The 22,033-nt window shown below is 50.3% G+C and overlaps 1 protein-coding gene and 1 long non-coding RNA gene across 12 annotated transcripts in view; one reads left to right on the forward strand and one right to left on the reverse strand.

The window, feature by feature from the left end:
- LOC122379068 overlaps nucleotides 1-22,033 on the reverse strand; it is a 120,334-nt gene that overhangs the window by 90,007 nt on the left and 8,294 nt on the right. The window lies entirely within an intron of this gene.
- Nucleotides 1-22,033, forward strand: part of LOC122379066 (coiled-coil domain-containing protein AGAP005037-like) — a 36,733-nt gene that overhangs the window by 8,286 nt on the left and 6,414 nt on the right. The window contains exons 1-19 of one of the 11 annotated variants that reach the window (XM_043360960.1): nucleotides 1,602-1,662; nucleotides 4,567-4,772; nucleotides 5,130-5,276; nucleotides 6,966-7,158; nucleotides 7,560-7,758; nucleotides 8,092-8,263; nucleotides 8,597-8,720; nucleotides 10,152-10,395; nucleotides 11,431-11,496; nucleotides 12,088-12,245; nucleotides 13,953-14,036; nucleotides 14,553-14,615; nucleotides 15,142-15,219; nucleotides 16,172-16,325; nucleotides 16,812-16,931; nucleotides 17,133-17,240; nucleotides 19,101-19,199; nucleotides 19,551-19,634; nucleotides 21,401-21,485. In XM_043360960.1, coding sequence (XP_043216895.1) covers nucleotides 1,608-1,662; nucleotides 4,567-4,772; nucleotides 5,130-5,276; nucleotides 6,966-7,158; nucleotides 7,560-7,758; nucleotides 8,092-8,263; nucleotides 8,597-8,720; nucleotides 10,152-10,395; nucleotides 11,431-11,496; nucleotides 12,088-12,245; nucleotides 13,953-14,036; nucleotides 14,553-14,615; nucleotides 15,142-15,219; nucleotides 16,172-16,325; nucleotides 16,812-16,931; nucleotides 17,133-17,240; nucleotides 19,101-19,199; nucleotides 19,551-19,634; nucleotides 21,401-21,485 — 2,439 coding nt within the window. In that variant the 5' untranslated portion in view covers nucleotides 1,602-1,607. Of the gene's footprint in view, nucleotides 1-1,591; nucleotides 1,663-4,566; nucleotides 4,773-5,129; nucleotides 5,277-6,965; nucleotides 7,159-7,559; nucleotides 7,759-8,091; nucleotides 8,264-8,596; nucleotides 8,721-10,151; nucleotides 10,396-11,430; nucleotides 11,497-12,087; nucleotides 12,246-13,952; nucleotides 14,037-14,552; nucleotides 14,616-15,141; nucleotides 15,220-16,171; nucleotides 16,326-16,811; nucleotides 16,932-17,132; nucleotides 17,241-19,100; nucleotides 19,200-19,550; nucleotides 19,635-21,400; nucleotides 21,486-22,033 lie in introns of those variants that run through there. The other 10 variants (XM_043360961.1, XM_043360967.1, XM_043360963.1 and 7 more) reach the window with 10 other exon arrangements.

The raw sequence follows: 22,033 nt of genomic DNA on the forward strand, positions 1-22,033 counted from the left end.
TGAGGTAGAGTAATAGCAGATAGAATTTCGGTCAAATTTCGGTCAAATTTTGGCTTGGGATGTTATCGGTCGGTATTCGGTCGGAAATTTTCCGCAAATTTTGGTTTCGGTCGGTATCGGTCAGACATTTTTTGGAAAATGACATCACTAGTAGAAACTATCGGCTATCGTACGGTAGAGGAAGGGATTATCGACTACCTTACGGTAGAAGCAGGGTCTGTCGGTTATCGCTTCTTCTTGACCGGACTAGAAGGGACTATCGGATTTCGCACGGTACAGCCAGGGACTATCGTTTATCGTTCCTTCCCCACCGTAGGCAGGGACTACCGGTTATCGTTGGCCGGTCGGCGCGGCGGGCGGGCTCCTGAGAGGAGCGGGCGGGGGTGGGGGTGGGGGCGGGGGCGGGGGCGGCGCCGCCCATGGCTGCCCCACCATTGATCCAGATGTCGGGCCGGCGGTAACTCGGGCCAAAATTACAGCCGCCGCCGGCGGCGGCAGATGCTGCCGCTCGGTGCCCGGGGCTCTTATGAGGGAAACCGCACGGCAGAGGAGCCGCCGCCGCGCCGGCGGGCCACCCGGCCGCTCAGCAACAGACGCTGGACAGAACCGTCGAACAGCGGACAGAATAGACCCAAAGTCCGCCATAGTCGACTAGAATTGCGGACAAAATCTGCAGTAAAATATTGTTCAGAATCTGCCTGGAAATTGGGCGCATAAGCGACCCATACAACGGACATGCCGTGCCATTTGAATATCACCGTCGTCGTCAGCAATGCCCTGGCATTCACAGAAATGGATCAGCTATGCACTGCTGAATCTCAAAGGAGGAGAAATGATTCACTGTCTTAGAGCAAAGGAGTCCAACGCAACCAGCCTCATTCGTGGATAAATAATGAAATAATTAGCTTCGAGAAAGCACTACATCTTCACAAATCTCAAATCAGTGTGTAATAAGAATATAATTTACAAACTGCTACCACATCCATCAGAGAACACATATCATTATATGTTTTGGTCAGCGCGATGATTTCGTCGTCTGCCAGCAATGACGTCACACTCACAGCGTTCGGAGCGCCTCCCGTCTGACTCGCTCAGCAGACGAGCCGCTCGGCTGTCGGTCTGACATATCTCCGCTCCGCCGACCGGCGAGCGGTCACATCCATTCCGAGTCGCCCCACCGCGTCACGCCGGCCGCCTGCAGGCTGCATTTTTGGCAGGGCGGCCAGAGCCGCAGATTTTCAGCCGCCTGGAACACGGTGGGTCAGCCAGAGCCGCAGATTTTTGTTCATCTGGAGCCCGGCGCGGCCCCGGCGGGTCGTCGTCGGGCTCAGCCTGGCTCCACCGACCCCCGTCCCATGTGAGCCCGTGTGTCAGTTATTGGTAAACGCTCCATCTTGGCGCTCCTGCCACTCTGTCTTCCCCGTCGCTCTGCTGCCGTTCCACATCGCCGTTTCGTGGCTCATGGCTGAGTGACGATGGGGTTAGGCGATGCGGCGCGACCCCCGCCCCCTCCTGGCCCCGGGCGCCGTTTTGGAGCCCGTCCAGCAGCCTGGGGCGGTTCCCGGTGCTCGACGAACGGTCGGGCGCGTCGCGGCAGTCCACGGAAAATGTTTGTGCCGGGAGGATCGCGGCCGGGTCGACTCTGTGTCGACGGATCCATCTGTGAGTTTTTGGATCGGGATGGCGACTCAGTGTGTGAGATTTTTGGATCGGGGTGGCGGCTCTTTCAGTGTGTCTAAGAGAATGGGATTTCGGCTCTATCTGTGGACCTAGGTCGCTCCTTCTGTGTCTGCATGGGTTGGCATCGGCCAATGCGGTCGGTTGGACATCTGTGAGTCTATAGATCGGGATTGCGACATTCTCCGTCTTTGGGTCGGGATCGAGACTGGGTGGTTCTCTCTGTGGGTTTTTAATCGGTATTAGGTACCGCTCAATCTGCAAGGTTTTGGATCGGAATGGCAGCTAGGCTTATGAAGAGTCTCTGGATCGTGTCTTGACTTTGCATCGCGTCCGGATCGATGCTAGCTCGCTCTAAGACACCTCGATAGTAGCAAAACTGCCGTAAAAAGGTAGCTCATTTGTGAGTGATATTGCTCCAGGAGAAAGTGACTTCTTCGGTTACATAAAACCTAATCCAGCCGACTGGCTTGTCAGATCGCGTCTTTGATCACCCAAGATTCACATTCACAGATCGTCTTTGCCACTGTCCGCTACACAGATTGGTAACGAAAAACGGCACAAAAAAATGCAGAAAACTGTGCTCATCTCTGCCGATAAATGTGAAGTGTAACTGGTGCCGCAAAACAGCGTTAAAATCGTGTTGTTCATTTGATGGAACGCCGCGGTTGAGAACTTATCAATTGAGCTTACAACAAAAATCGCCTTTTTTACTTGATAACCAGAGGCGTGAGCCAGAGGCGAGTAACGAGTCGACAGAGCTAGAGGGGCGGATTGCTCGATTGGTGGAGAGTGGTGGATCGCGACCAGAACCGTGCCGTGGTAGGCCGGTGGTGGTCACTGGTCAGTAACACTGACTAGCCGGTGGTTGGAGCGGGCATGTGTCTGGCCTTAAGGTCTGGCCCGAACACGGTAGACCACCGGTCAGTAACATTGACCGCTGGGTGGTAGGAGTGGGTGTGTCTGGTCCGAGTACGGTAGACTAGTGGTTAGTAACATTGACCAGGGTTGGTCGGAGTCAGAAAAGCCGGGTCATGTCCCCGAGCGCAGTGCTGAGTGTTCTCTGTCGGGTCTGTGACAGAGCGTCTCGGCGGGGAAAAGTCGCTAGTGCGGTGGTGCTGTCGGTCTCAGGAACATTTGGTTCAGAGTTCAGGTGTCTATTGAGTAGGGCATTTCGCCGTGTTACCTGTTCACACCGAAGACTGGGTAGGATTATACATATCGCGGGCGAGATCGGCGCGGTGCTTTCTTAACCCTCGCCCGTAAACGGCGATCTGCCACCTTCGCCCATGCAGGGGGGGGGGATTGGTGCGACCCCCCCCTTGGCGTTTGGAAACGGAGCGTCGTAGAGCTTAGCGGAAAAGACCAACGGATTGCTCTCGCCGAGATCTCGCGATTGGTGGTATATTTTTTGGTCCTAGGTCAACATTTGACCTACTTTTGACCGGTCAAAGGTCAAATTTTCGGAAAAATAGACTTTTTCAAATTTTCCGCAGCGATTGCGGCAAAACGGTGGGAGATATCGACTTGAAACCTTCACTATCGTGTTCCTTGATCAATTCTCTATCGTTTGGTATGTATTTCGTTTCCCTAGCTCTAAAAATGGCGCGTTGGGAGCGCCGGAAGTCGGCAAGGTCACAGTCGGCGGCAGAAATTCGAAAAATCAAAATTTAAATTTTTGAAATCTGATTGTATTTTTGGATTTGGGATGTCCATTTGCTCCCTATAGAAGCTAATATTGCTGCATATTCCCATTGAGGTGACAAGAATTAGCAAAATAGTGGTTCGGGCGCTTTTCAAAAATAGTACCGGACGCTGTTCCTCTTGTGACGTCATAGCTCCGTGACCTGACCTGACCCGGTCAAGTTTCTTATACCATATGATAGCCAATACTTGCCCCAACATGCATGGGAAGTTTCATCACGATCCATCAACCGATGTCCGTACCACCGGCAGGAAACCTCGGGCGTTGGCACTCAGTTTGTGAAAATCCGGCCGGAGGCTGTTCCCTTTGTGACGTCATAACTCCGTGACCTGACATGACCCGGTCAAATTTTTTTTTATCAAAAGATGCGCAAGGTTTGCCCCATAAGGTACCCAAAATTTGGCGGCGCTGCGCGCCGCCGTTTTTGCACTATTTCCGAAAAACCTCAGGGGGGGGGGGGGTTGCACCAACCCCCCCCCCCTACATGGGCGAGGGTTAAAACTTAAAGACCGGCAGGCGCGACACGCTGGGTCACTAAGCGCGCTGGGAGGCGACAGGCTCCAGACTGCTGCCTCCAAGGTAGGGTCAGGTCAGGGCCCGACTTGTATGTAAGCCTCTGTTTTCTGCATCGGTTATGTGTTATCTATAAATATCCTCTCCAAAAGAATGCAGCGTCGCAGTGATGCTCGTTTTTCTACTTTGATCTTTATCGGGATGTCGAAGTGTCTGAACCAAATAGCGCGATAAAACTTTATGATGCATTAAGTGTTCCCGGTCGGACTGAGAATGAACCTCTGTGCGACCCAGCCCGGTGCCACTGGGCTCCATTGCCGCAGCGGGTTATCACTCCGTCCACCGGCGGGCGCCGCCCCGTCCATCACCTGGTGACGTCACTGCAGCGGCTTGTGACGTCACTACGGCGGTGCTGAGAGGCAGGACACACCGGGTGCCGATAAGGACTTATTATATGGAGTCGACTGTGACTTGTGAGCAAGTCACCCCAGCTTGTGCTCAGACTCTCGGGGTTGTGTTTGCAAATGACGTCTAAACAAAACGCATTGCGGTAAATGGCGAAATGACATTACAGAGCAGTATCAAATGTAACATATTGTGTAGATACGCTGAGTGATTATCAAAACATAACATCGTTATTATCTACTATATCTACTTTTATCCTTTCGCAGACGACGCGGTGCCGCCCGAGTGGCAGGCGGCGCGGCGACGGGCGGCGGAGCAGACCCATCACCCGTCAGAGGAGACCCACCACCCGTCGTTGGAGGCCCACCACCCTTCGGAGCACACCCAGCACTCGTCGGTGACCGGTCGGCGACACTCGTTCCCAGGACTGAACTTCGTGCCGCTGACGACCACCGATGCCATGGATGGGGACGTGAGTCACACAGCTGAGTGGTGAGCCAAACTCAGCAGTTGGCGAGTCGAAGATGACTTTGGGGTGTAGACCGGATGGTGGTGCGCACCTTTTCTTATCATGGTAGTCCCAGAAGGTAGCAAAAATCGTATTGTTTATTTGATAGACGTCAATGACCGAGAAGTTACCGTAACACACACCAGACAGAAGAAAGCCTTCCTCACGTTCCAGGCCAGCCATCAGGCATCAACTCCTTCCTTTCCTTCACGACTGGGCTCTGCAGGCTGTCAGGCGATTGGCAAACTTATTCAGCCAGGGCAACCAAAACAGTAACCTCCCACAACCCCACTGTCAGCGACGTAACCGCTCTGTCGGCAGAGTAACCGCAGCTCGTCTGATTCGGAGCGGACCAGCTCCCTGGCCCGGCCACCGCCACAGGGGGGCTGCCAGCCGCCGCAGCTGGACCGTCGCAGCTTCCCGGTACCGCAGGGGCTGAGCCGCAGCAGCCAGCCGGTCCGCCAGCAGGTCAGTATAATCAGCGGGTCAGTCAGCAGGTCAGTGTAGTCAGCCGGTCCGTCAGCAGGTCAAATCGGTCAGCAGGTCAGTGTAGAAGTCAGACGGTCCGCCAGCAGCTTAGTATAGTTAGTCAGCAGGTCCGTCAGGTCAGTGCGGTCCGCCGGTCCACCAGCAGGTCAGTATAATCAGCAGGTCAGTGTAGAAGTCAGACGGTGTGCCAGCAGGTCAGTACGACCAGCTGGTTCGCCAGCAGGTCTGTTCGGTCAGCCGGTCCACCAGCAAAGGTCAGTTCGGTCAGCAAGTCATTCAGTTATTAGGTCCGCCAGCAGGCCCGGATAATCAGCAAGTCAGTCAGCAGGTCAGTCAGCCGGGTCAGCTAGTCACTTAGCCGGTCAGTATCCAGCCAGAAGGTCAGTGAGGTCAGCACTCAGCAGGTCAGTTACCCGGTACGTCAAGCAGTCAAAAGGTCAGTCCACAAGTCAGCCGGTCATTTCAGTCAGCAGGTCAGTCAGCGGGTCAGCAGCGGTCCGTGAGCAGGCTACTGCGGCAAGTTGGCAGGTCAGTAGGTAGGAACAGCGGTCAGCAGGCCAGTCAGAGGCTGTCAGCCTAACGCGAACGGCCTCCGCGAAGACCAGTCTCGATTACTGCACTGGTCAGAGGCACGGAAGGCCGACGAAGTCCCGTGGTTTGACTGGGCTAAAACCATACCGCCATCTGGGAACTGACGTTTTATGCGTGATCAGCTTGATAGTCTCATTAAATATTAGGCAGATTTTCAGTGTTGGTTTCTCACTGATGTCATGATCGTAGCCTTTTGGCTGCAGTTCATAACAAACATCCTGTCGCCCCAAGTCAAAACACGTATGGTTTCATCGACAACATTGAGGTACACGACATGACTTTCAAAGCTAAAACGAGTGTGCTGTTTCCTCTCAAAGATCAGTGATCACGTTTCCTTTGATACCGATATAAGATAAGCGCTTCTGACACACGTGCACTGTGTTATCAAGTTGAATAAGCTGCAGAGATCAGGGTACCTAGTACCTACAAGATCGTAGACGAATGGCAAGCTCGTATTGAGTGATGATCTATGTACGTGTAGATATAAATCGGCATGACAAGTTCGTTGGTTGAACAATACTTTTTAGAATCTACAGAGAATTCATTTAGCCATAAGAATACCCGACAAAATATTTCCACTTTCCCGTCCGTTCCTTCACAGCTGAGGCCCTCTAACTGCCCGTTGATGTCCGTGACGGCGGCCACGTCGCCCTATTTCGGTGCTTAGCAGCACGCCCGTCACTATGACGTAGGATTAGCCAGACCGAACATGACAGCAGAGACACGCTGACGCCCGCTTTGGCACCGAGAGCCGGCCCGAGAGCATCAGAAGCCAAACCAGTGACGTCATTCACGGGTGATTCTGCACCGGCTGAGGCGTTAAATATACCAGCCTTGTCAGCACGTGCTTGTTAACGTGGTAAATGATCCTGCAGAAGCGTCACAACGCATGAATAGGTCATGCATAGTCACATTCATAAGCGAGCTATGTCCATTAGCAAGGCTATCCAGAGCCACGCCAAATACACGACTTCGGCATTCATGCTACACTTGATAGCTGGGACTTTTTCCTTGCAGCGCCTCCGTTTGTTTTCCCTTCCCTGATGTTCAAACACTCTCATTCATTTCCGCCCACAGCAAACCCCAATGCAGCAACTGCAGATGCGTGGCTACTCGACGCTGCAGCCTTCCTCCACCATGTTCGACGACGACCCGGGCATCATGTCCGAGGCGGAGACCTCGTCGACGGGCGGATTCCGGCGTGGAGCCAAGGTGCGCTCCTCGCTGCCCGTCGTGCGGACGCCCTCCAAAACCATGGAGCGGCCACTAGGTGAGCCACTGGGGGTGGTGGCCTGGTGGGTGGAGGGACTGGCGGGAAGTGATGGGAGTGGCGAGATGCACTGGTGAGCAGTGGCGGGCAGTGGTGGCGGACAGTGGTGGGAGGTGGTGGTAGTGGCGCTGGTGGTGGGAGTTATAAGAAGTGTCCCATGCTGCATCTTGATCTGTGCAAGGCGCATTGGTGGCGTTTCTCTTTTTTAATACCACGACTTACGTTCTTATCTCTGCGAACTTTGTAGTGTTCATACCGTTGTACGTGAACGTCGCTGTAGCTCAACTGCGCCTCGAACTGCAGTACTGGAAATCGGATTTCGCCTACCTGCCACTGCGGCTGCTGCTGTAGTTTAACTAACTGTCCCTTGCCTAGCTGACTCGTGCTTCCCATCTCCCCAGGCGTCGTGTTCCTGCAGTACGGCAACGAGACCAAGCGGGCACTGCTGCCCAACGAGATCACCTCGCTGTACACCGTGAAGGCGCTGTTCGTCCGCAGCTTTCCGCGCCAGCTCAACATGGAGTACCTCGACTCACCCGCCTGCAAGATCTACATCCTCGACTCCAGCAGGGATATGTTCTACGACATGGAGGACCTGAGGTGAGCGCAGGACTTCATGGAACCCTACCACCGCAGGGGGGACGTGACATGGAGGACCTGAGGTCAGCGCAGGACTTCATGGAGCCCTACCACCGCAGGGGGGACGTGACATGGAGGACATGAGGTGAGCGCGGAACGGCGAATGTGCAACATCAGCCTCGTATGGTCAGCCAGTTTTCATGTGTTTGCACCCAAAAATACAACAGATTCTCCATGCCAGGTTTATGCATACGACGCTCCCTCTCCCCATCGAAAAAATACGCTCTGCCGAGTGCCGACCGTAGCCTACCAAGCACGGCTACTGAATGCTGACCAAGGCACGGTGACCTGCAGGGACATCCGCGACCGGTCAGTGCTGCGTATCTTCGAGACGGGAGGAGGTGCGACGCACCAGCCGCCGCCGCCCGGCCACTCAAACGGCGGCAGTGCCTACGAGGACAACAGCTACTTCAGCGAGCCAGAGTTCGACGGCGACTACCAGAGCCAGCACGTGCACAAGGCAAAGGTGGGTAACGGACTGCCAGAGCCAGCACGTGCACAAGGCAAAGGTGGGTGTGATAACAGAGCCAGCACGTGCACACGGCAAAGAAGGGTGGGGGTGGACGGAGAGCAGGGAACGCGATGAACCTAGTATGCATCGTGCAATTTGTTTTGATGAAGCAGCTGCTCATAATCACGCAGCATTCTCAAGTTTATGTGATTTGAGAACTGATAGACCTATATGATTTTTCACTATGCATAGAAACGATTCTAACAAACATTTAGCGTCGTCAAACTAAGGAAGAAACACGCATCCCTCCTTACCATTGACCAGACATTCTCTGCTCTATTCCTGCAGGGGAAGAGTCGCGGCTACGACCTATTGAACTCGTTTCCGCCGGGAGCGCGGCCGCCGGTGGGCACGTACCCGCCTCGGGGCACAACTGACGCCACCTCCGGCCGCCTCCATCGTCCTGGTGCCGGTAAGTCATCGTTGTGGCGTCGGAAGTCATCGTTCTAGCACCGGTAAGTCACTGTCTCAGCCCGGTAAGTCATCGTCCAGGCGCCGGTAAGCAGTCGCACAGTGCCGATAGCCCACCAGAGCCGGTATTTACATACCAGGTGCAATTGCCTTGCGGCAGCCAGCCTGTCGACCATCCAGTAAGGCCGGCCCGGTCCGATATGCCGGTCCCGTAAGTCCGGCGTGGGAGGGCGTGGGTGGTCGGCTCCGCCACCATGTGACGGGCCCCGGAGACCGCGCGGGCGGGCAGTGCAATACCCACTCTCCCACTGATGGCTGGAATTCCCGAGCCGTCTGGGGCCTCATGGCGCTGTGTTAGCGCAGAGGACATTGAATCAAGCCCGTTTCGGATCTAGTGACGCCAAAGAACGCTCCGCCGGATCTCTAACATCCGATCCAAATCAAACTAGCATATACAATTTTGTACGGACAACTGCATTCTACACGGATAAAACATGTGGCGCTTTGATGTCACAGCTTTGTTCCTGCTATTGCTGACTTTCCCGGTCCACGTCCCCGGTGGTCCAGCCATGGTTGGTTGCCAACATCACAATAATCGATCTGCATTGATGAATACGTCTAATGGCTATTGAAAACTACTGCCGAAATGTGTGCACGAACCCTCTCCTCATTTCTATTGAGACATTTTACAGGAGTGTCTCTGTCATTTAACCCGGCGGCCGCTGGGCCTCCGCGCCACCCGCCGGCCGCTGGGGGGGGGGGGGGGCATATAGTTGCCCCCCTTTACTTCCGCGACGATATCGTCGCAACGCGAAGGGATAGAGAAGCGAAACTTTGCACACATCTTCCTGAATACCTAGCGGAGGTTGTGTCCGAATTTGGTGTCGATCCCATTTGAAATGACGTCACAGTGACGTCATAAGTCAAATTATAGATTTGCGACTCTCAGTTTCCTCACGATACATCAGATATATGGGACCGAATATAAAGGGCCGATTATTGGTTAGGAACTAGATGGAAGTGTACTAAGATGTTTTAGGATGACAGCAGATGCTGTCTAGTTCATTTACAGTTGAGTTTCATGCTCAGCGTCATCAGAAACGGTCCATATCGGAAAACGACAAAACTTTATGACGTCACTGTGACGTCATCTTAGGTGCTACAACCACCAAAATTTCTTCAAACATTGCCTAGGTGTTCATTTGAAGCTATGCCAAGTTTCACGTTCGTAGCTCATCGCGTTTCTGAGATATTCCACAAAACGTAAGGGGGGGGCAACTTTATGCCCCCCCCCCCCCCCCCAGCGGCTCGTGGGTTAAAGTTATTACACCAAAAGCACATAGGCTAACCAACCACTCTTTTGCTGGAGGGCCGTACGTACGGCAGCCCTGCTGAGTCCCTCACCCCACCCCACCCCCTCGTCTTCCGACAGGCCCGCCGCCGAAGCCGCAGCGGGCGGGGTACGCGCGCGGGGCCCGCTCTGTGGGCCCCGTGCCGCGCACGCAGACCGGTGTGCCGCCGCGGGGCCCCGGCGGGCCCTCCGTCTACATTGCCGGGGACGGCGAGTTCGGCGGCTCACCGGAGCGGGGCCGCGGCGGGCCGTACCCGGCCGGGGCCGGCTACGACGACCCGTACTACGGCCGGTTCCCGCCGGCACTCGTCGACGAGGAGGCCAGGTGAGGGACAGGAAAGGGGGAGGGAGAGTCAGAGGGAAGGGAGCGAGGGACAGGGAAGGGGAGAGGCCGATGATGGGAAGGGGAGGGAGACGACACTCGGTGTGCTAAGGAGGTAGAAAAAAAGAGGCAGCAGCTCTGGTAAAGGCTCCAGTTGCTTGATTCCGTTTTATAGTATTCCATCACTCCCGCTAATATTCGCATTCCGTATCGCGATAGTAAGCATCACTACATATAAGTATCTTTGATCAAAATGATCACAAGATCATGATAGCTGCCGACAAGGTTTATGTGTTGTGGACTTACCTTCCTCGTACTGGTAAAAAAGTAAAAATGAAAGCAAATAGGTATTTTGGACAAAATATGTAGGGTTTTTAATACAAGGAATGCATCTGTACCAAGGGAAGGTGAGACGAGTTTAAATCACGCACAAAAAAAATCAATAATTGCACCATGCGAGACATCCTTTCGCTTGGTCTACGATTGTTCTTAGCTCTCTCCCGTAGTTACTAACCATGTGCTCCGCATTACATTAACACCCTTAATTGGCATCGGTACTGCAAAATAGACCGACCTGAGAGGTTTTGTTTCAGTTAAAATCGAGCATCCGCAACGTTCGAAACTCTCAAAATACGGAAGAGTAACAAAAAGACACCTATTTAATAAATTAGCACTGATGGTCAATCATCTTCATTCGAGAGTAAATCGTCGCATCCAGGGCTGTCATATGCTTTTATCATCGATTCAACCCGACGCCCTTGTGTTCATGTCGGTCTTAGCAAGCGCTTTCTACGCGTAAACTACATGTCCATTCGGACACCGCTAAGGTGTAGAAACCCCGTAACACAGTATAGCCCCAGGCCACTAATTTCTGTGTAACACCGTACTTGAGTGTTTGTGCAGTGACCCACTAACCGTGTGCTGTCGATTACACCCCCTCCCCCACCCCAAACACACACCGCTGGCACGCCCCCTCCAGTCGCTAACCCCGGTCTCCGCCCCTCTACCGCCCGCTGATCTACCCTCTCTCCTCTACAGAAACGCCGGCTTCTTTGACACATCCGCAGCACGTCGAACCGAGCCCGTCGTGCGGTTCAACGACAAGTAGGGCCCTTTCTAATCGCATGCACTAATCGTACACTGCTTCATTACTGTAGACGACACTGCAGTGATGGAAGACATCTAAAGAACTGTTTAAAAAGGGTTCTAAGTTTATCGAAGTCATACTGAAAATGGTAAATGGTTGGTTTATTAATAGAGTTATTCATATATTTGCATTATGATTCATTTTCAAAACGGCATGTTTGGTGTTGGGCATAACTTAGAAGTACGATAAAGCATGCTATAGCGTATGCGATTTTTATTTGGTTCTTGGTGAATATTACATCAAAAGATGTCTGTTTTGTTGAATCCAATACAAAAGTTCTAAATTTGGTCTTTTAATTTTGATTTTCCTTCGATTGTTCCTTTTTTGGCAAGGCGGGGCATTTCAACATTAAATGTGAGTCGCGCAGTTTTTGCCCTTGATGGTTATTGTCTAAAACTGAGCCAAATTTTGCATGTCTAATCCATGATGCCATGCCATATTCCCAGCATAAAGTACTGGGGATACTGTGGCCGAAATGACGTATGTGGCCGAAATTATCTGTCTGACCTGTCTGACCTCTGTGACCCCATATGTCCCACCCGCGGCAGGGTGCGCGTCGAGTCGATGGAACGACAGCTGGCAAACCTGACGGGCATGGTTCACAAGGCGCTGAACGTGCCGCCTCGCGCACAGCGCGCCCACTCGGACCTGGAGTCGGGGTACCGCAGCGACCGCGAGCTCTTGTACCCGTCGCGCAGCACCAGAGGTACGTGCATACTGCGGCGGCCCTGTGACCCCCCACCCCACCCCCACCCCCATTCCGTACCGGGGGAGCATTAGCAGCGATTTTAATAAAGTTTGGTAACAGTAAGAACGTAACGCGAAAGACTTCATTTACGATATTCAGGGCATGTGTTTGTCATTGTTGAAATGGACGCTAACAAAAGTGAAGGTAATCGTCATGCTTTGAGAATGACGCTGTTGATAAACTGTGGGTCAGTTGCATGCACTGTGGCGTCTTCTCTGATCACTCATTAACAAACAGCTAACCGACTGCGGCTCTGCATTTCAGACAACTATCTAAAACCCGACAGGCCCCCAAAGTTAGGACGTGGTAAAGGTACGCTTACTGACTCGCATGAGCAAGAAACTATTCGTATGAATACGAGTACATAGACATGAGCACTTTTGGAAACACATATAGCATGACATTTCTCTCTTTCAGCACCAGTTCTATTGAATCGCTCTCTGCATTTACATTTTCAATTATAGCGTGATACGAATTTGGTCCTACTTGAACCGTCGCAAACAAGTGCGAAAGTAATCCAGCGTCGTTTTATACTATCTTGAAAAGATAAAATAGAGTATTTTCAAAGTGAGGCAATTCAGCTGTCATCATAACAGTTCCATAGCAAAACATTCATGCATATTTCTCATCTTTTCAAATAAAAACAATTTTTTCATTTCAACTTAATAATATGCTGGAAGACACATGTTTTGCTTACGTTAATTTGTTGGTGTTTTTTAACGCTCCTGTTCATATTTAATGTCACCAAAAAAAAAACATCACTAGCTTTGCCATCCGTAACAAGCAAAGATTTATACACAATTTGCTTAGCTTCAAACTCAGCATGGAACATTCCGTGGTGTTAACGTTACATTAACGAAACGTTAGCGTTGCCCAGTTGAGAAGATGTAGGGCACACCACGAAAAGATGGGTCAATCTCTTGCGTCCAACATCTCATACATACATCATAAGTGTCACCTAAGCCTTCCAAATAGGTTACTAGCCGAGGCATGCGTCTAACACTCATCTGAGGCTTTCTCTTCCGAAACACACATTGTATGCGTCGCTCAAACTCTATCTCATTGACCGGTCTTACACTATTTTGCATACGCTCCGACAACTGTTTCTATCGTGCCACGAACTGGCACCCTCGCTCTCTCCTCTTGCTGTACGGGTCTAAATTGCTCGAAATCGACTGCATTGCACGCCGGACCAATTGACGCACCGCACGAGGGGCTAATCTAATTCGTATTCGCGGGATTCAAATCAAGACGAATGTAGGTGATGTTTAGTTGCGTCAAAGAACGTGTCGACAGTTACAGTCATGAAGCTGAGGTGAGTTGGCCATCGATCATGGACGGTATGATGATCGACCATCGCGGTGCAATTGTTTTGGGTAGAATCTATTTTAGAGACTCATTTTTGCACGGCATGCACACAAGTGCATAAAAAAGGGCGGCTGAATTTGCATAATACCGCCAGACTTTGAGTTCCAATCACCGTTTGCATGATGCGCTGGTCGACCTTAAAACAATAAATTTTGAGCAAGCATAGCGGTGCACTTTCGCCCTAGTCTTATTACGTTAGCCTGACAAAATCGCACATGAGCAAATCATCTTGATCTCGGACATTCCCTGCGATCCGCCCTGACCAATATCTCTGACCGCCGCGCCGGCCTGTTCCAGACAAGTCTGTGTCGTTTGAGAAATCTGTCAGCTTTAGTGACGACCCGCACGGCCCCAACAAGCAGCACTCTCCGACACATGCCGGTAAGAGGGATAGAGTGGACCCGAACAATGCACGCGTCGCTCAGAAGAGTGGTAACCGACCGTTTGGGTGCACCTTCTCCAAAATGTGGAAAAATAATTAAAAATAGCTCAATTTTAATAAAGTCCTAACAAGCTGGCTGATCAATTTCTCGAAGACAAATAGTAACCAAAATAGAATAGTTATACCCACTAGCCACAGTACTCTACCCACTAATGCTTTTTACGCTGTTGTTCGTGTTCACTAACACATGTGTCACAACTGTTTGCACTAATGTGTCTCACTGGTAACACCCCAATTTGATATTAGTGTCACTGCTTTCACTGCTGGTGATGATCGCTAACACATGTGTCGATTCGTCAGTCTGCATAACCCGCTTCGCTTGGGTAACACTTTTTTACACATCCCAAGTTGTCATTTTAGAGCACTAACGCGTCATCCCCTGGAAGAAGGACCAGCCGAGTAGTGAGTAAGCGTAAACTGGGAGCAGCACTAACATGACGATCGATCGCTTCCAGCCGACAAGGTTCCCGTGAAGCCAGCCATCAAATCGTCCACGCTTCCACGCATGTCATCACAAGGTACTAACGGGCTGCAGTCGCCGCCTTACTTGGCTGTATTCGTGTCGAAGTCGGAATAGACTTTGTGGGTGCACTCTGTTGTTTGTGGAAAGCATGCAGAATAGGCTGCAGCACAGTTATCGTCTTCACGAATAAGCCAGTATTGTACTCTTGATGAAGTCTCGAGTTCCTGATTCGATGTTACGTTCTGTCATATAGACATGATTATTGTAGTTTTACGTCTTCAGTTGTTGTAAAATGATTAATTCATCCGATAAACACCAGCATGTCAGAATACCTATTATTCACGTGTGCGATCATTGGGTGCGTTATTCTAATAAGGTATATTCCATTGTATTCACTGGAGTTCAAAATGGTTCATTTATCATTTGTCTGGAAATGAATGGAAAGTGACAAAGTGCCACATAGCATGAAGCAGGTGCCTCGACTTGGCGGCTGCCGCCAATTTATACCAATCCACATTCACGTTCCCGGACAGTGGATTCGAGAAGCCCTACCAATGACCGGTGACCCTGTATGCCGACAGAGCGCATCAAGCCGGCGCCGCCGCCGAAACCGATCCAGCTGGTTACTCCGGACGGAAGGCACAACATTTACCGAGGTAGTGGTACCCGCACAGGTCACAGCACAACATTTACCGAGATAGTGGTACCCGCACAGGTCACAGCACATCTACGAAGATAGTGGTACCCGCACAGGTCACAGCACATTTATCGAGGTAGTGGTAATCACACAGGTCACAGCGCAACATTTACCGAGGTAGTGGTACCCGCACAGGTCACAGCACAACATTTACCGAGGTAGTGGTATCCGCACAGGTCACAGCACATATACCGAGATAGTGGTATAGCACAGGTCACAGCACATTTACCAAGGCTATACATAGTGGTACCCACACAGGCCACAGCACAACATTTACCGAGGTAGTGGTACCCGCACAGGTCACAGCACATTTACCGTGGTAGTGGTACCCGCACAGGTCACAGCACATTTACCGAGGTAGTGGTACCCGCACAGGTCACAGCACATTTACCGTGGTAGTGGTACCCGCATAGGTCACAGCACATCTACGAAGATAGTGGTACCCGCACAGGTCACAGCACATTTATCGAGGCAGTGGTAATCGCACAGGTCATAACACAGCATTTATCGAGGTAGTGGTACACTCAGAGGCCAGAGCACAACATGTACCGAGGTAGTGGAACCCGCACAGGTCACAGCACATCTATCGAGGTAGTGATGCCCGCACAGATCACAGCACAACATTTACCGAGGTAGTGGTGCAGTCATCCAGATAAGGAAGTGCTAAAAATGCTGCATGACTTCTATATAACCACGCATCCCTCTACCTCTCCTTTCTCTTTTCCTCTTCTCTGTCTTGTATGACCTCGGCTGACCTGTGACCCCCACAGACTTTCACCACGTCTCACCCTTCCCTTCCTCCTCTGTTTAGTATGACTTCGTCTGACCTTTGTGACCCCGGCAGACCTGCACTTCTCCCCCCCCCCCCCCCTCTCTGTCTAGTATGGCCTCGTCTGACCCTGTGACCTCGGCAGACCTGCACCTCTCGCCGGAGACGTACAACCAGCTGCGGTGCCTGCAGAAGAAGGCCCGTGACCTGCGTCAGGAGATGAGAAAACTGCGCCGGCTCTCCCAGGAACACTCGCTGGCCGTTCGGGAAATGATGGGAGATACTTTTTCAAAAATACGGTACGTACTCCCGACCTGTTACCCCCCAGATGATACGGTCAAAATCCAATTTTTGTAGACGACAAGTAGAGGTTGTTTGGAATTACTCATTGCATAAGTATGTAAATTACACCGGGCACTCGTAACACACAGAAACGGGTTGGTGCATGTACAGGTCTCGCGAGATTAAGCGGTAGGTTTTGCACTTTTACATTTCCGGTTATATCTCAGAAACTAATCGATCTACGATGAAGCCATTTTACACGATCATAACCGGCTTGTTACCCAACAAGTCGATCGCATCTTCAACACTTAAAAGCTTAAGACGACGAAGATATAGCCTGAAGTACACTAAATTTTCTAGGTGCAAAACCTACCGCTAAAACCCGCGAGACCTGTACTTAGATATCCAACATTATTCTATGGATCGCAGTTGTTCTTACACCAACAGCCATAGACGCACATGTGGGGAGGAATGAGCCCAGTAAATACAATGGTCTTTTTCAGGGTGTACTTGCTGGCTGACAATGACATGAGATTAGGAACCGTGGATCCCGAGGTCCTCAAGATCAGGAAAGAAGAGGAGGCCTACCGGGAAGTTATTCAAGGCATAGAGAAGGACCTAGGGTGAGAAAAACACAATTTGATAATCGAGTAACAGTTGTGCATTGTGCTTTTTTTCGATGCAAAGTAAGATAAAACGATGCCCGATTTCGCTGTTTGAAGTTTGTGCGTGCACTCTGTCGATGTGGACAGACGGTGTAGAAAGCGCTGCAGCACAGCTCGCGTCTTCACGAATAAGCCAGTGGAAACACATTTCTTTTCCAGGGAGGTGGAGCACCACGTGGAGGATCTCCGAAGCAGCGTCATCAACCGCCAGAGAAGGGTCAACCTGAACGATGTCGAAGGCATGGCGCTGATGCTCACCAAATCCAGGTGCGATCAGGGCCTCGTTTCATAAAAGGAATTACTTACGGCGTTCCGTCAATTATGCCAGATTTGGCGTATTTGATGCCAATTCGGTTTCATAAAGCCGGAGACCGGAGTAATTCACGTCATCGAAAGTACGGAGCTTCATTTACGGCAAATGCTCGATTCCGGACCAATTGATGCCATTTGGGTTTCATAAAACGACGTAATTAACGCCAAATATTTTATCAAGCTCTTGATATCAGTGGTGTAAACTACGCACAAAAATGTTGCGTGATTTTGAATTAATGTGAAGATTTGAAGCTAGTTTTTGATATATTTTATAACGTTGAGCCCGGTGAGGAAGAAAGAACAGCCAAAAAGAGAAAAAGAAACTGCAAATCTTCTGTACCAGTCGCTTTTTGTGGCCACTATCGGAATTTTGTTTATTCGCCGCGCCGCGCCACTTTCGTAGTTAGGCACTTCTGCTTCTGCTGGCTTTCTGCTGTTTTTAATATATTGTTTTAATAAAGGATGGTCATCAATATAAATTTTGTTTTTTTTTCATAAATAATTTCTAAGATCTAAATTTAACATAATTGTTTTATAATTTCTCGTAAAAAAAATAAGTGTTGACATGAAATTGTAATTTGTAGGACGCTTGATAAATTACGGTAACTACGCAAATGTGCTTAGTTACGGAGGTGTAAACAATTCCAGTTGTGGCTTTGTGAAACGGCTTTATTTGCGCTCCGTAGTTTGAAAGGGTGTGAATTACGGAAAGGTGTAAGTTACGGCAGAGCTTTATGAAACGAGGCCCAGCATGCGAATCACGCACTTACTGCTTACGACTCCATGTAATCGATAAACAAGCAAACGTTGTGTCAAATTGTCTTTCACAACACAGCCGAATTAAAAAATCGATATTCTAAATATAAACCCCACAATCACTGGATGTACGTTTTCAATATCCAGCATAACAACCAGTAAAACGCCTTTTGGGCGAAGAACGAGCGAGCGAGATAGTGAGCCCTGCAGGCCGCACGTGCGGAAGGGCGAGAGGGTACTTCCAACAGGCTTGCGCAAAGCACCCTTCTAACCGGTCGCTAACGGTCGGTGTACCAAATTTGAACGCAATCGGCCCAGCCGTTCCTGAGATCTGGAAGCGGCATTCTGCACGTGCGCACGTGCAAACGGGGTCCAATCTGACTTTTGCACGGCACCCTACTAATTGGTCCCCAACCGTGTACCAAATTTGAGCGCAATCGGCCCAGCCGTTCTCGAGATCTGGAAGCGCCCCCTGCACGTGCGCACGTGCAGTAGCACCTTAACCGCAACACATGGGAATGCATTGCCTGGTGGGTGCCTACCTGTATGCCAAGTTTCAGCGAAATCGTCCCAGTAATTACCGAGTTATTAAAATGGGAACAAATCTGACACCTCTTATTGTTGTATTTTGCACGTGCACTGGGGGTGACCCACATGCATCGAGAGTATCCTATTTTTGGTAGAAGGGATGCTGCTACCCTACAAAAATTACCGCAAGTCAATCGCCCAAGCGGCTGCTGAGATATGAGCCTCTAAAAATCACTACTTTTGCAAAACAGCTTGAACACCCTTGACTTTTCACGTGGCACGTGCCACGACGGTCACTGAGATGTATCAAAAGTAGTCAATTACGGGGTAAAATGGATGGGGCTACCCAGCAAAAAAGATCGCAGGCCAATCGGTGCAGCGGTTGCTGAGATATACGCCTCTCAAAAGCGTTACAGGCCGGGCCGGGCCGGGCCGCTCATACTGATATTTTTCCGTTATATTGAAAAGACTCGCTTCGCTCGCTCGCTCGTAAACACGAAGTCTGTAAGGTTCACGTATGGTGGTTTTCAGCAAAACGGTCACCGAGCTTCAGAGGAGGTTTCCGGAGATGGAGCGCAGCCTGCGGACTCTGATCAGCCTGGAGCGGGACAGAGTGCAGCGAGAGGAGAGGTGAGGGTTCTGATCAGCCCTTAGAGGGACAGAGTTCAGCGTGAGGAAAGGTGAGGGTTCTGATCAGCCCCTAGTGGAACGGCGGTGTCGCGAGGAACGAGCAATCTAAGTCCGCTTACGCCGTTGGCCAGTCTGATCAATGACATTACTGAATCGTCACGTGGAGGTTATGCATGAACGTGACGTGGATGAAGGCATTCGAGGCTAAGGGTCTAGCCCGACCTTATCAGGGTCAGGCCCTGATAGGTCCACCAACTAGGTATACCATTCTTTGATAGCAACACAACCTAACTAAAAGAGTATTTACGAGACACAACCAGCGTGACATCACTGGTCTCGGTTCCATTGCAGCTTTCTTGGAGCGGAGCCCCAGAGGCTGGACAACGCACTTCAACGAATAAAGAAACTATCGGGAACCCTGGTGACTTTAAAACGGTGAGTGAAAGGGAAATTTACACGAAAACTCCAGCTGTTCTGGTATTTATTTATTCGATGTCATGGAACAACAGGCGAATTGACGCCCAGTAACAGTCCATAGCAGTTATACGTTCGGAGCAGTGTAAACATTGCCTTTAGTCTTTCGTCTCTTACACATACAATCCCTCGATATACCAACCATATCTATCACACAGTCCATACAGTACATGCATAACACAATAAATACAGTCACGCGGTTCACACCAGGACTCACATGTTTTGTATATGTCGTCTTACTTTAGCCCGAACATCCTGCATTGAGTCGTGAAACAAATCCAAATCTGTTATCTCGAACATAAATTCATTTATGATAGTGGGTGCCCTAACAAAAAGCGAACCTTTCATAGTGTCGACCCGCGCAAATGGTACATTCATGACACCACGAGCTCCTTCAATCCTCCTTGTAATTCTTGGAGCAGCATACAGCGGAAACCGTGCCAATAGTACATGTGAGTCGAGGACACCTTTGTACAGTTTTTCCACAAACATGATATCGTATTGATGGCGTCTTTTCTCTAATTCAGTTACGTTAAACATTTGGAGCAAACGAGAATAATCAATATCGGATGGTATCGCGCTTCGAACCACGCATATCGATTATCATGCGTGGTTCGAAGTTTTTAGTTACATGTGGCTTTGTGATAAGTGATAAATATTTCAGCACACAGTAGGTAAAAAGGGGATAATCAAACCAGCTTCCATTGCTTTTGGAGAGCTACAACTCAGTTAGGGGCAAAAGAAGGTCGCATTAACCGTGTTTACATAGGGTTCCCTTAATCTTCCCCTATTTGTCTCTTAAATGTCCCTTATAAAGGAATCCTCTGTCTCCTTTACCTCGCTTCACTACAAATATGGCGCAACTAAGTCATTCTAGAAGCAGTTTGCAATTGTTACTTACCTTTAGGGCTCTCCCAAATAGCTTCCTGACTAGACACTGAGGTAAAAGTGATAGCACATGAAAGCTCAAAGCAAGAAAAATCAGAAAACTATCTGGCATTTAACATACTTTAAACGGCTGAGCTATTATTCAAGGAGGTGTAATCACATCCACGGCAATATCAGAACACCGCACCTGTCGAATTTCCGCCTTGACTTTCTGCCGTTTATGCGTTAATGCCACTTAAAAATCCTCAGTCGGCGCACGTGCGCTTGTCGAGTCGGGGACCACCAGTCGGACGATTCGGAACTGCCGGCCAATCAGCACGCCGCTTTTGTGATGTGATAGTTTGAGAACCACTGGATATGGTAGCGTAGCAGCTTTTGGAAAGGCGCTACGCTACCAAATCCTCCCCTATTTGTCGCTTAAAGAGGGAATTGAAGGGCAGGATAAAATTACTTCAAAATATGAATTGTTGAATTTCGAGTATTAAATAAGCCCAATTTATATTGTTTACAGCATAAACGATGCTTAGTATGCTTCTAACAACAATAGCGTCCATAGCAACGTTACACGCGAGCGCTATGATGCCTAAAATTCGATCTGAAAATAGGGGAGAAATAGGGGAAGATTAAGGGAACCCTATGTAAACACGACTATTGTCACTTAAAGCTCCACCGGAGCTAACACAAAACATGTGACACCCCACAGAATCCGCGAGGACGGTCTGAGTTGAGCGCGTTCTTCTGCATCCCACTGATAATCCCTCAGTCATGAGTCGATCATTCAACAAGCGGTTCTTTCGTTATGTGAGCCTATGAACTCTGACTGTCGCTGTTGTCCGCAGCCTGGCATCGGTTCAGGACCAGCGAGTTCCCGACCACGAGGAGGCCCAGACGGCGGCTGGCAAGTCGACAGACTCGACTGGTCAGGTCAGTGGCGCTCAGCGGCACACATGTCCCTTCAGGGGCTACGTGACTCGTTATGAGTGATGGTAATCATGTGCATTTAATAGTCGGTTTACAACCGTTTTTTAGTTACGTGAACTAAAGTAAATAAAGGCAGATTAACATGTATTTTCGTTGTAAGCAATCCAAGCAGATTAAATGTAAAATTCATTCTAATGTTAGCATCGATATGACCTTGCATGAATCGTGATAGAATATTGTAACACTAATCTTAACTCAGGAAAAACGTGTGACATTGTTAACTGCACATGCACACAGACATAACAAACTTCCACCCTGTCTCTCTGACTCACTTTCGGACTGCTATATCCCGCAAGTCGCGATCGATCGGCAGTTCAGCAAGCCACTCTTTCTCCCCTCCGGTCCTCGGCGACCAAGCAGAGGTCCGCTGACATGTCATGTCACAGCCCGGTGACATGTCACAGCCCCTTCTCAGCAGCATGGCCCTCTGCTGCGGCGGATGGAACAAAGACCGGCCAGGTTCCAGCGCCCCCTGCTTCACATCACTGCTC

This window comes from Amphibalanus amphitrite, unplaced genomic scaffold (assembly GCF_019059575.1).
Source record: "Amphibalanus amphitrite isolate SeventyFive unplaced genomic scaffold, NRLGWU_Aamphi_draft 000070F_arrow, whole genome shotgun sequence".
NCBI classification, from domain to species: Eukaryota; Metazoa; Arthropoda; class Thecostraca; order Balanomorpha; family Balanidae; genus Amphibalanus; species Amphibalanus amphitrite.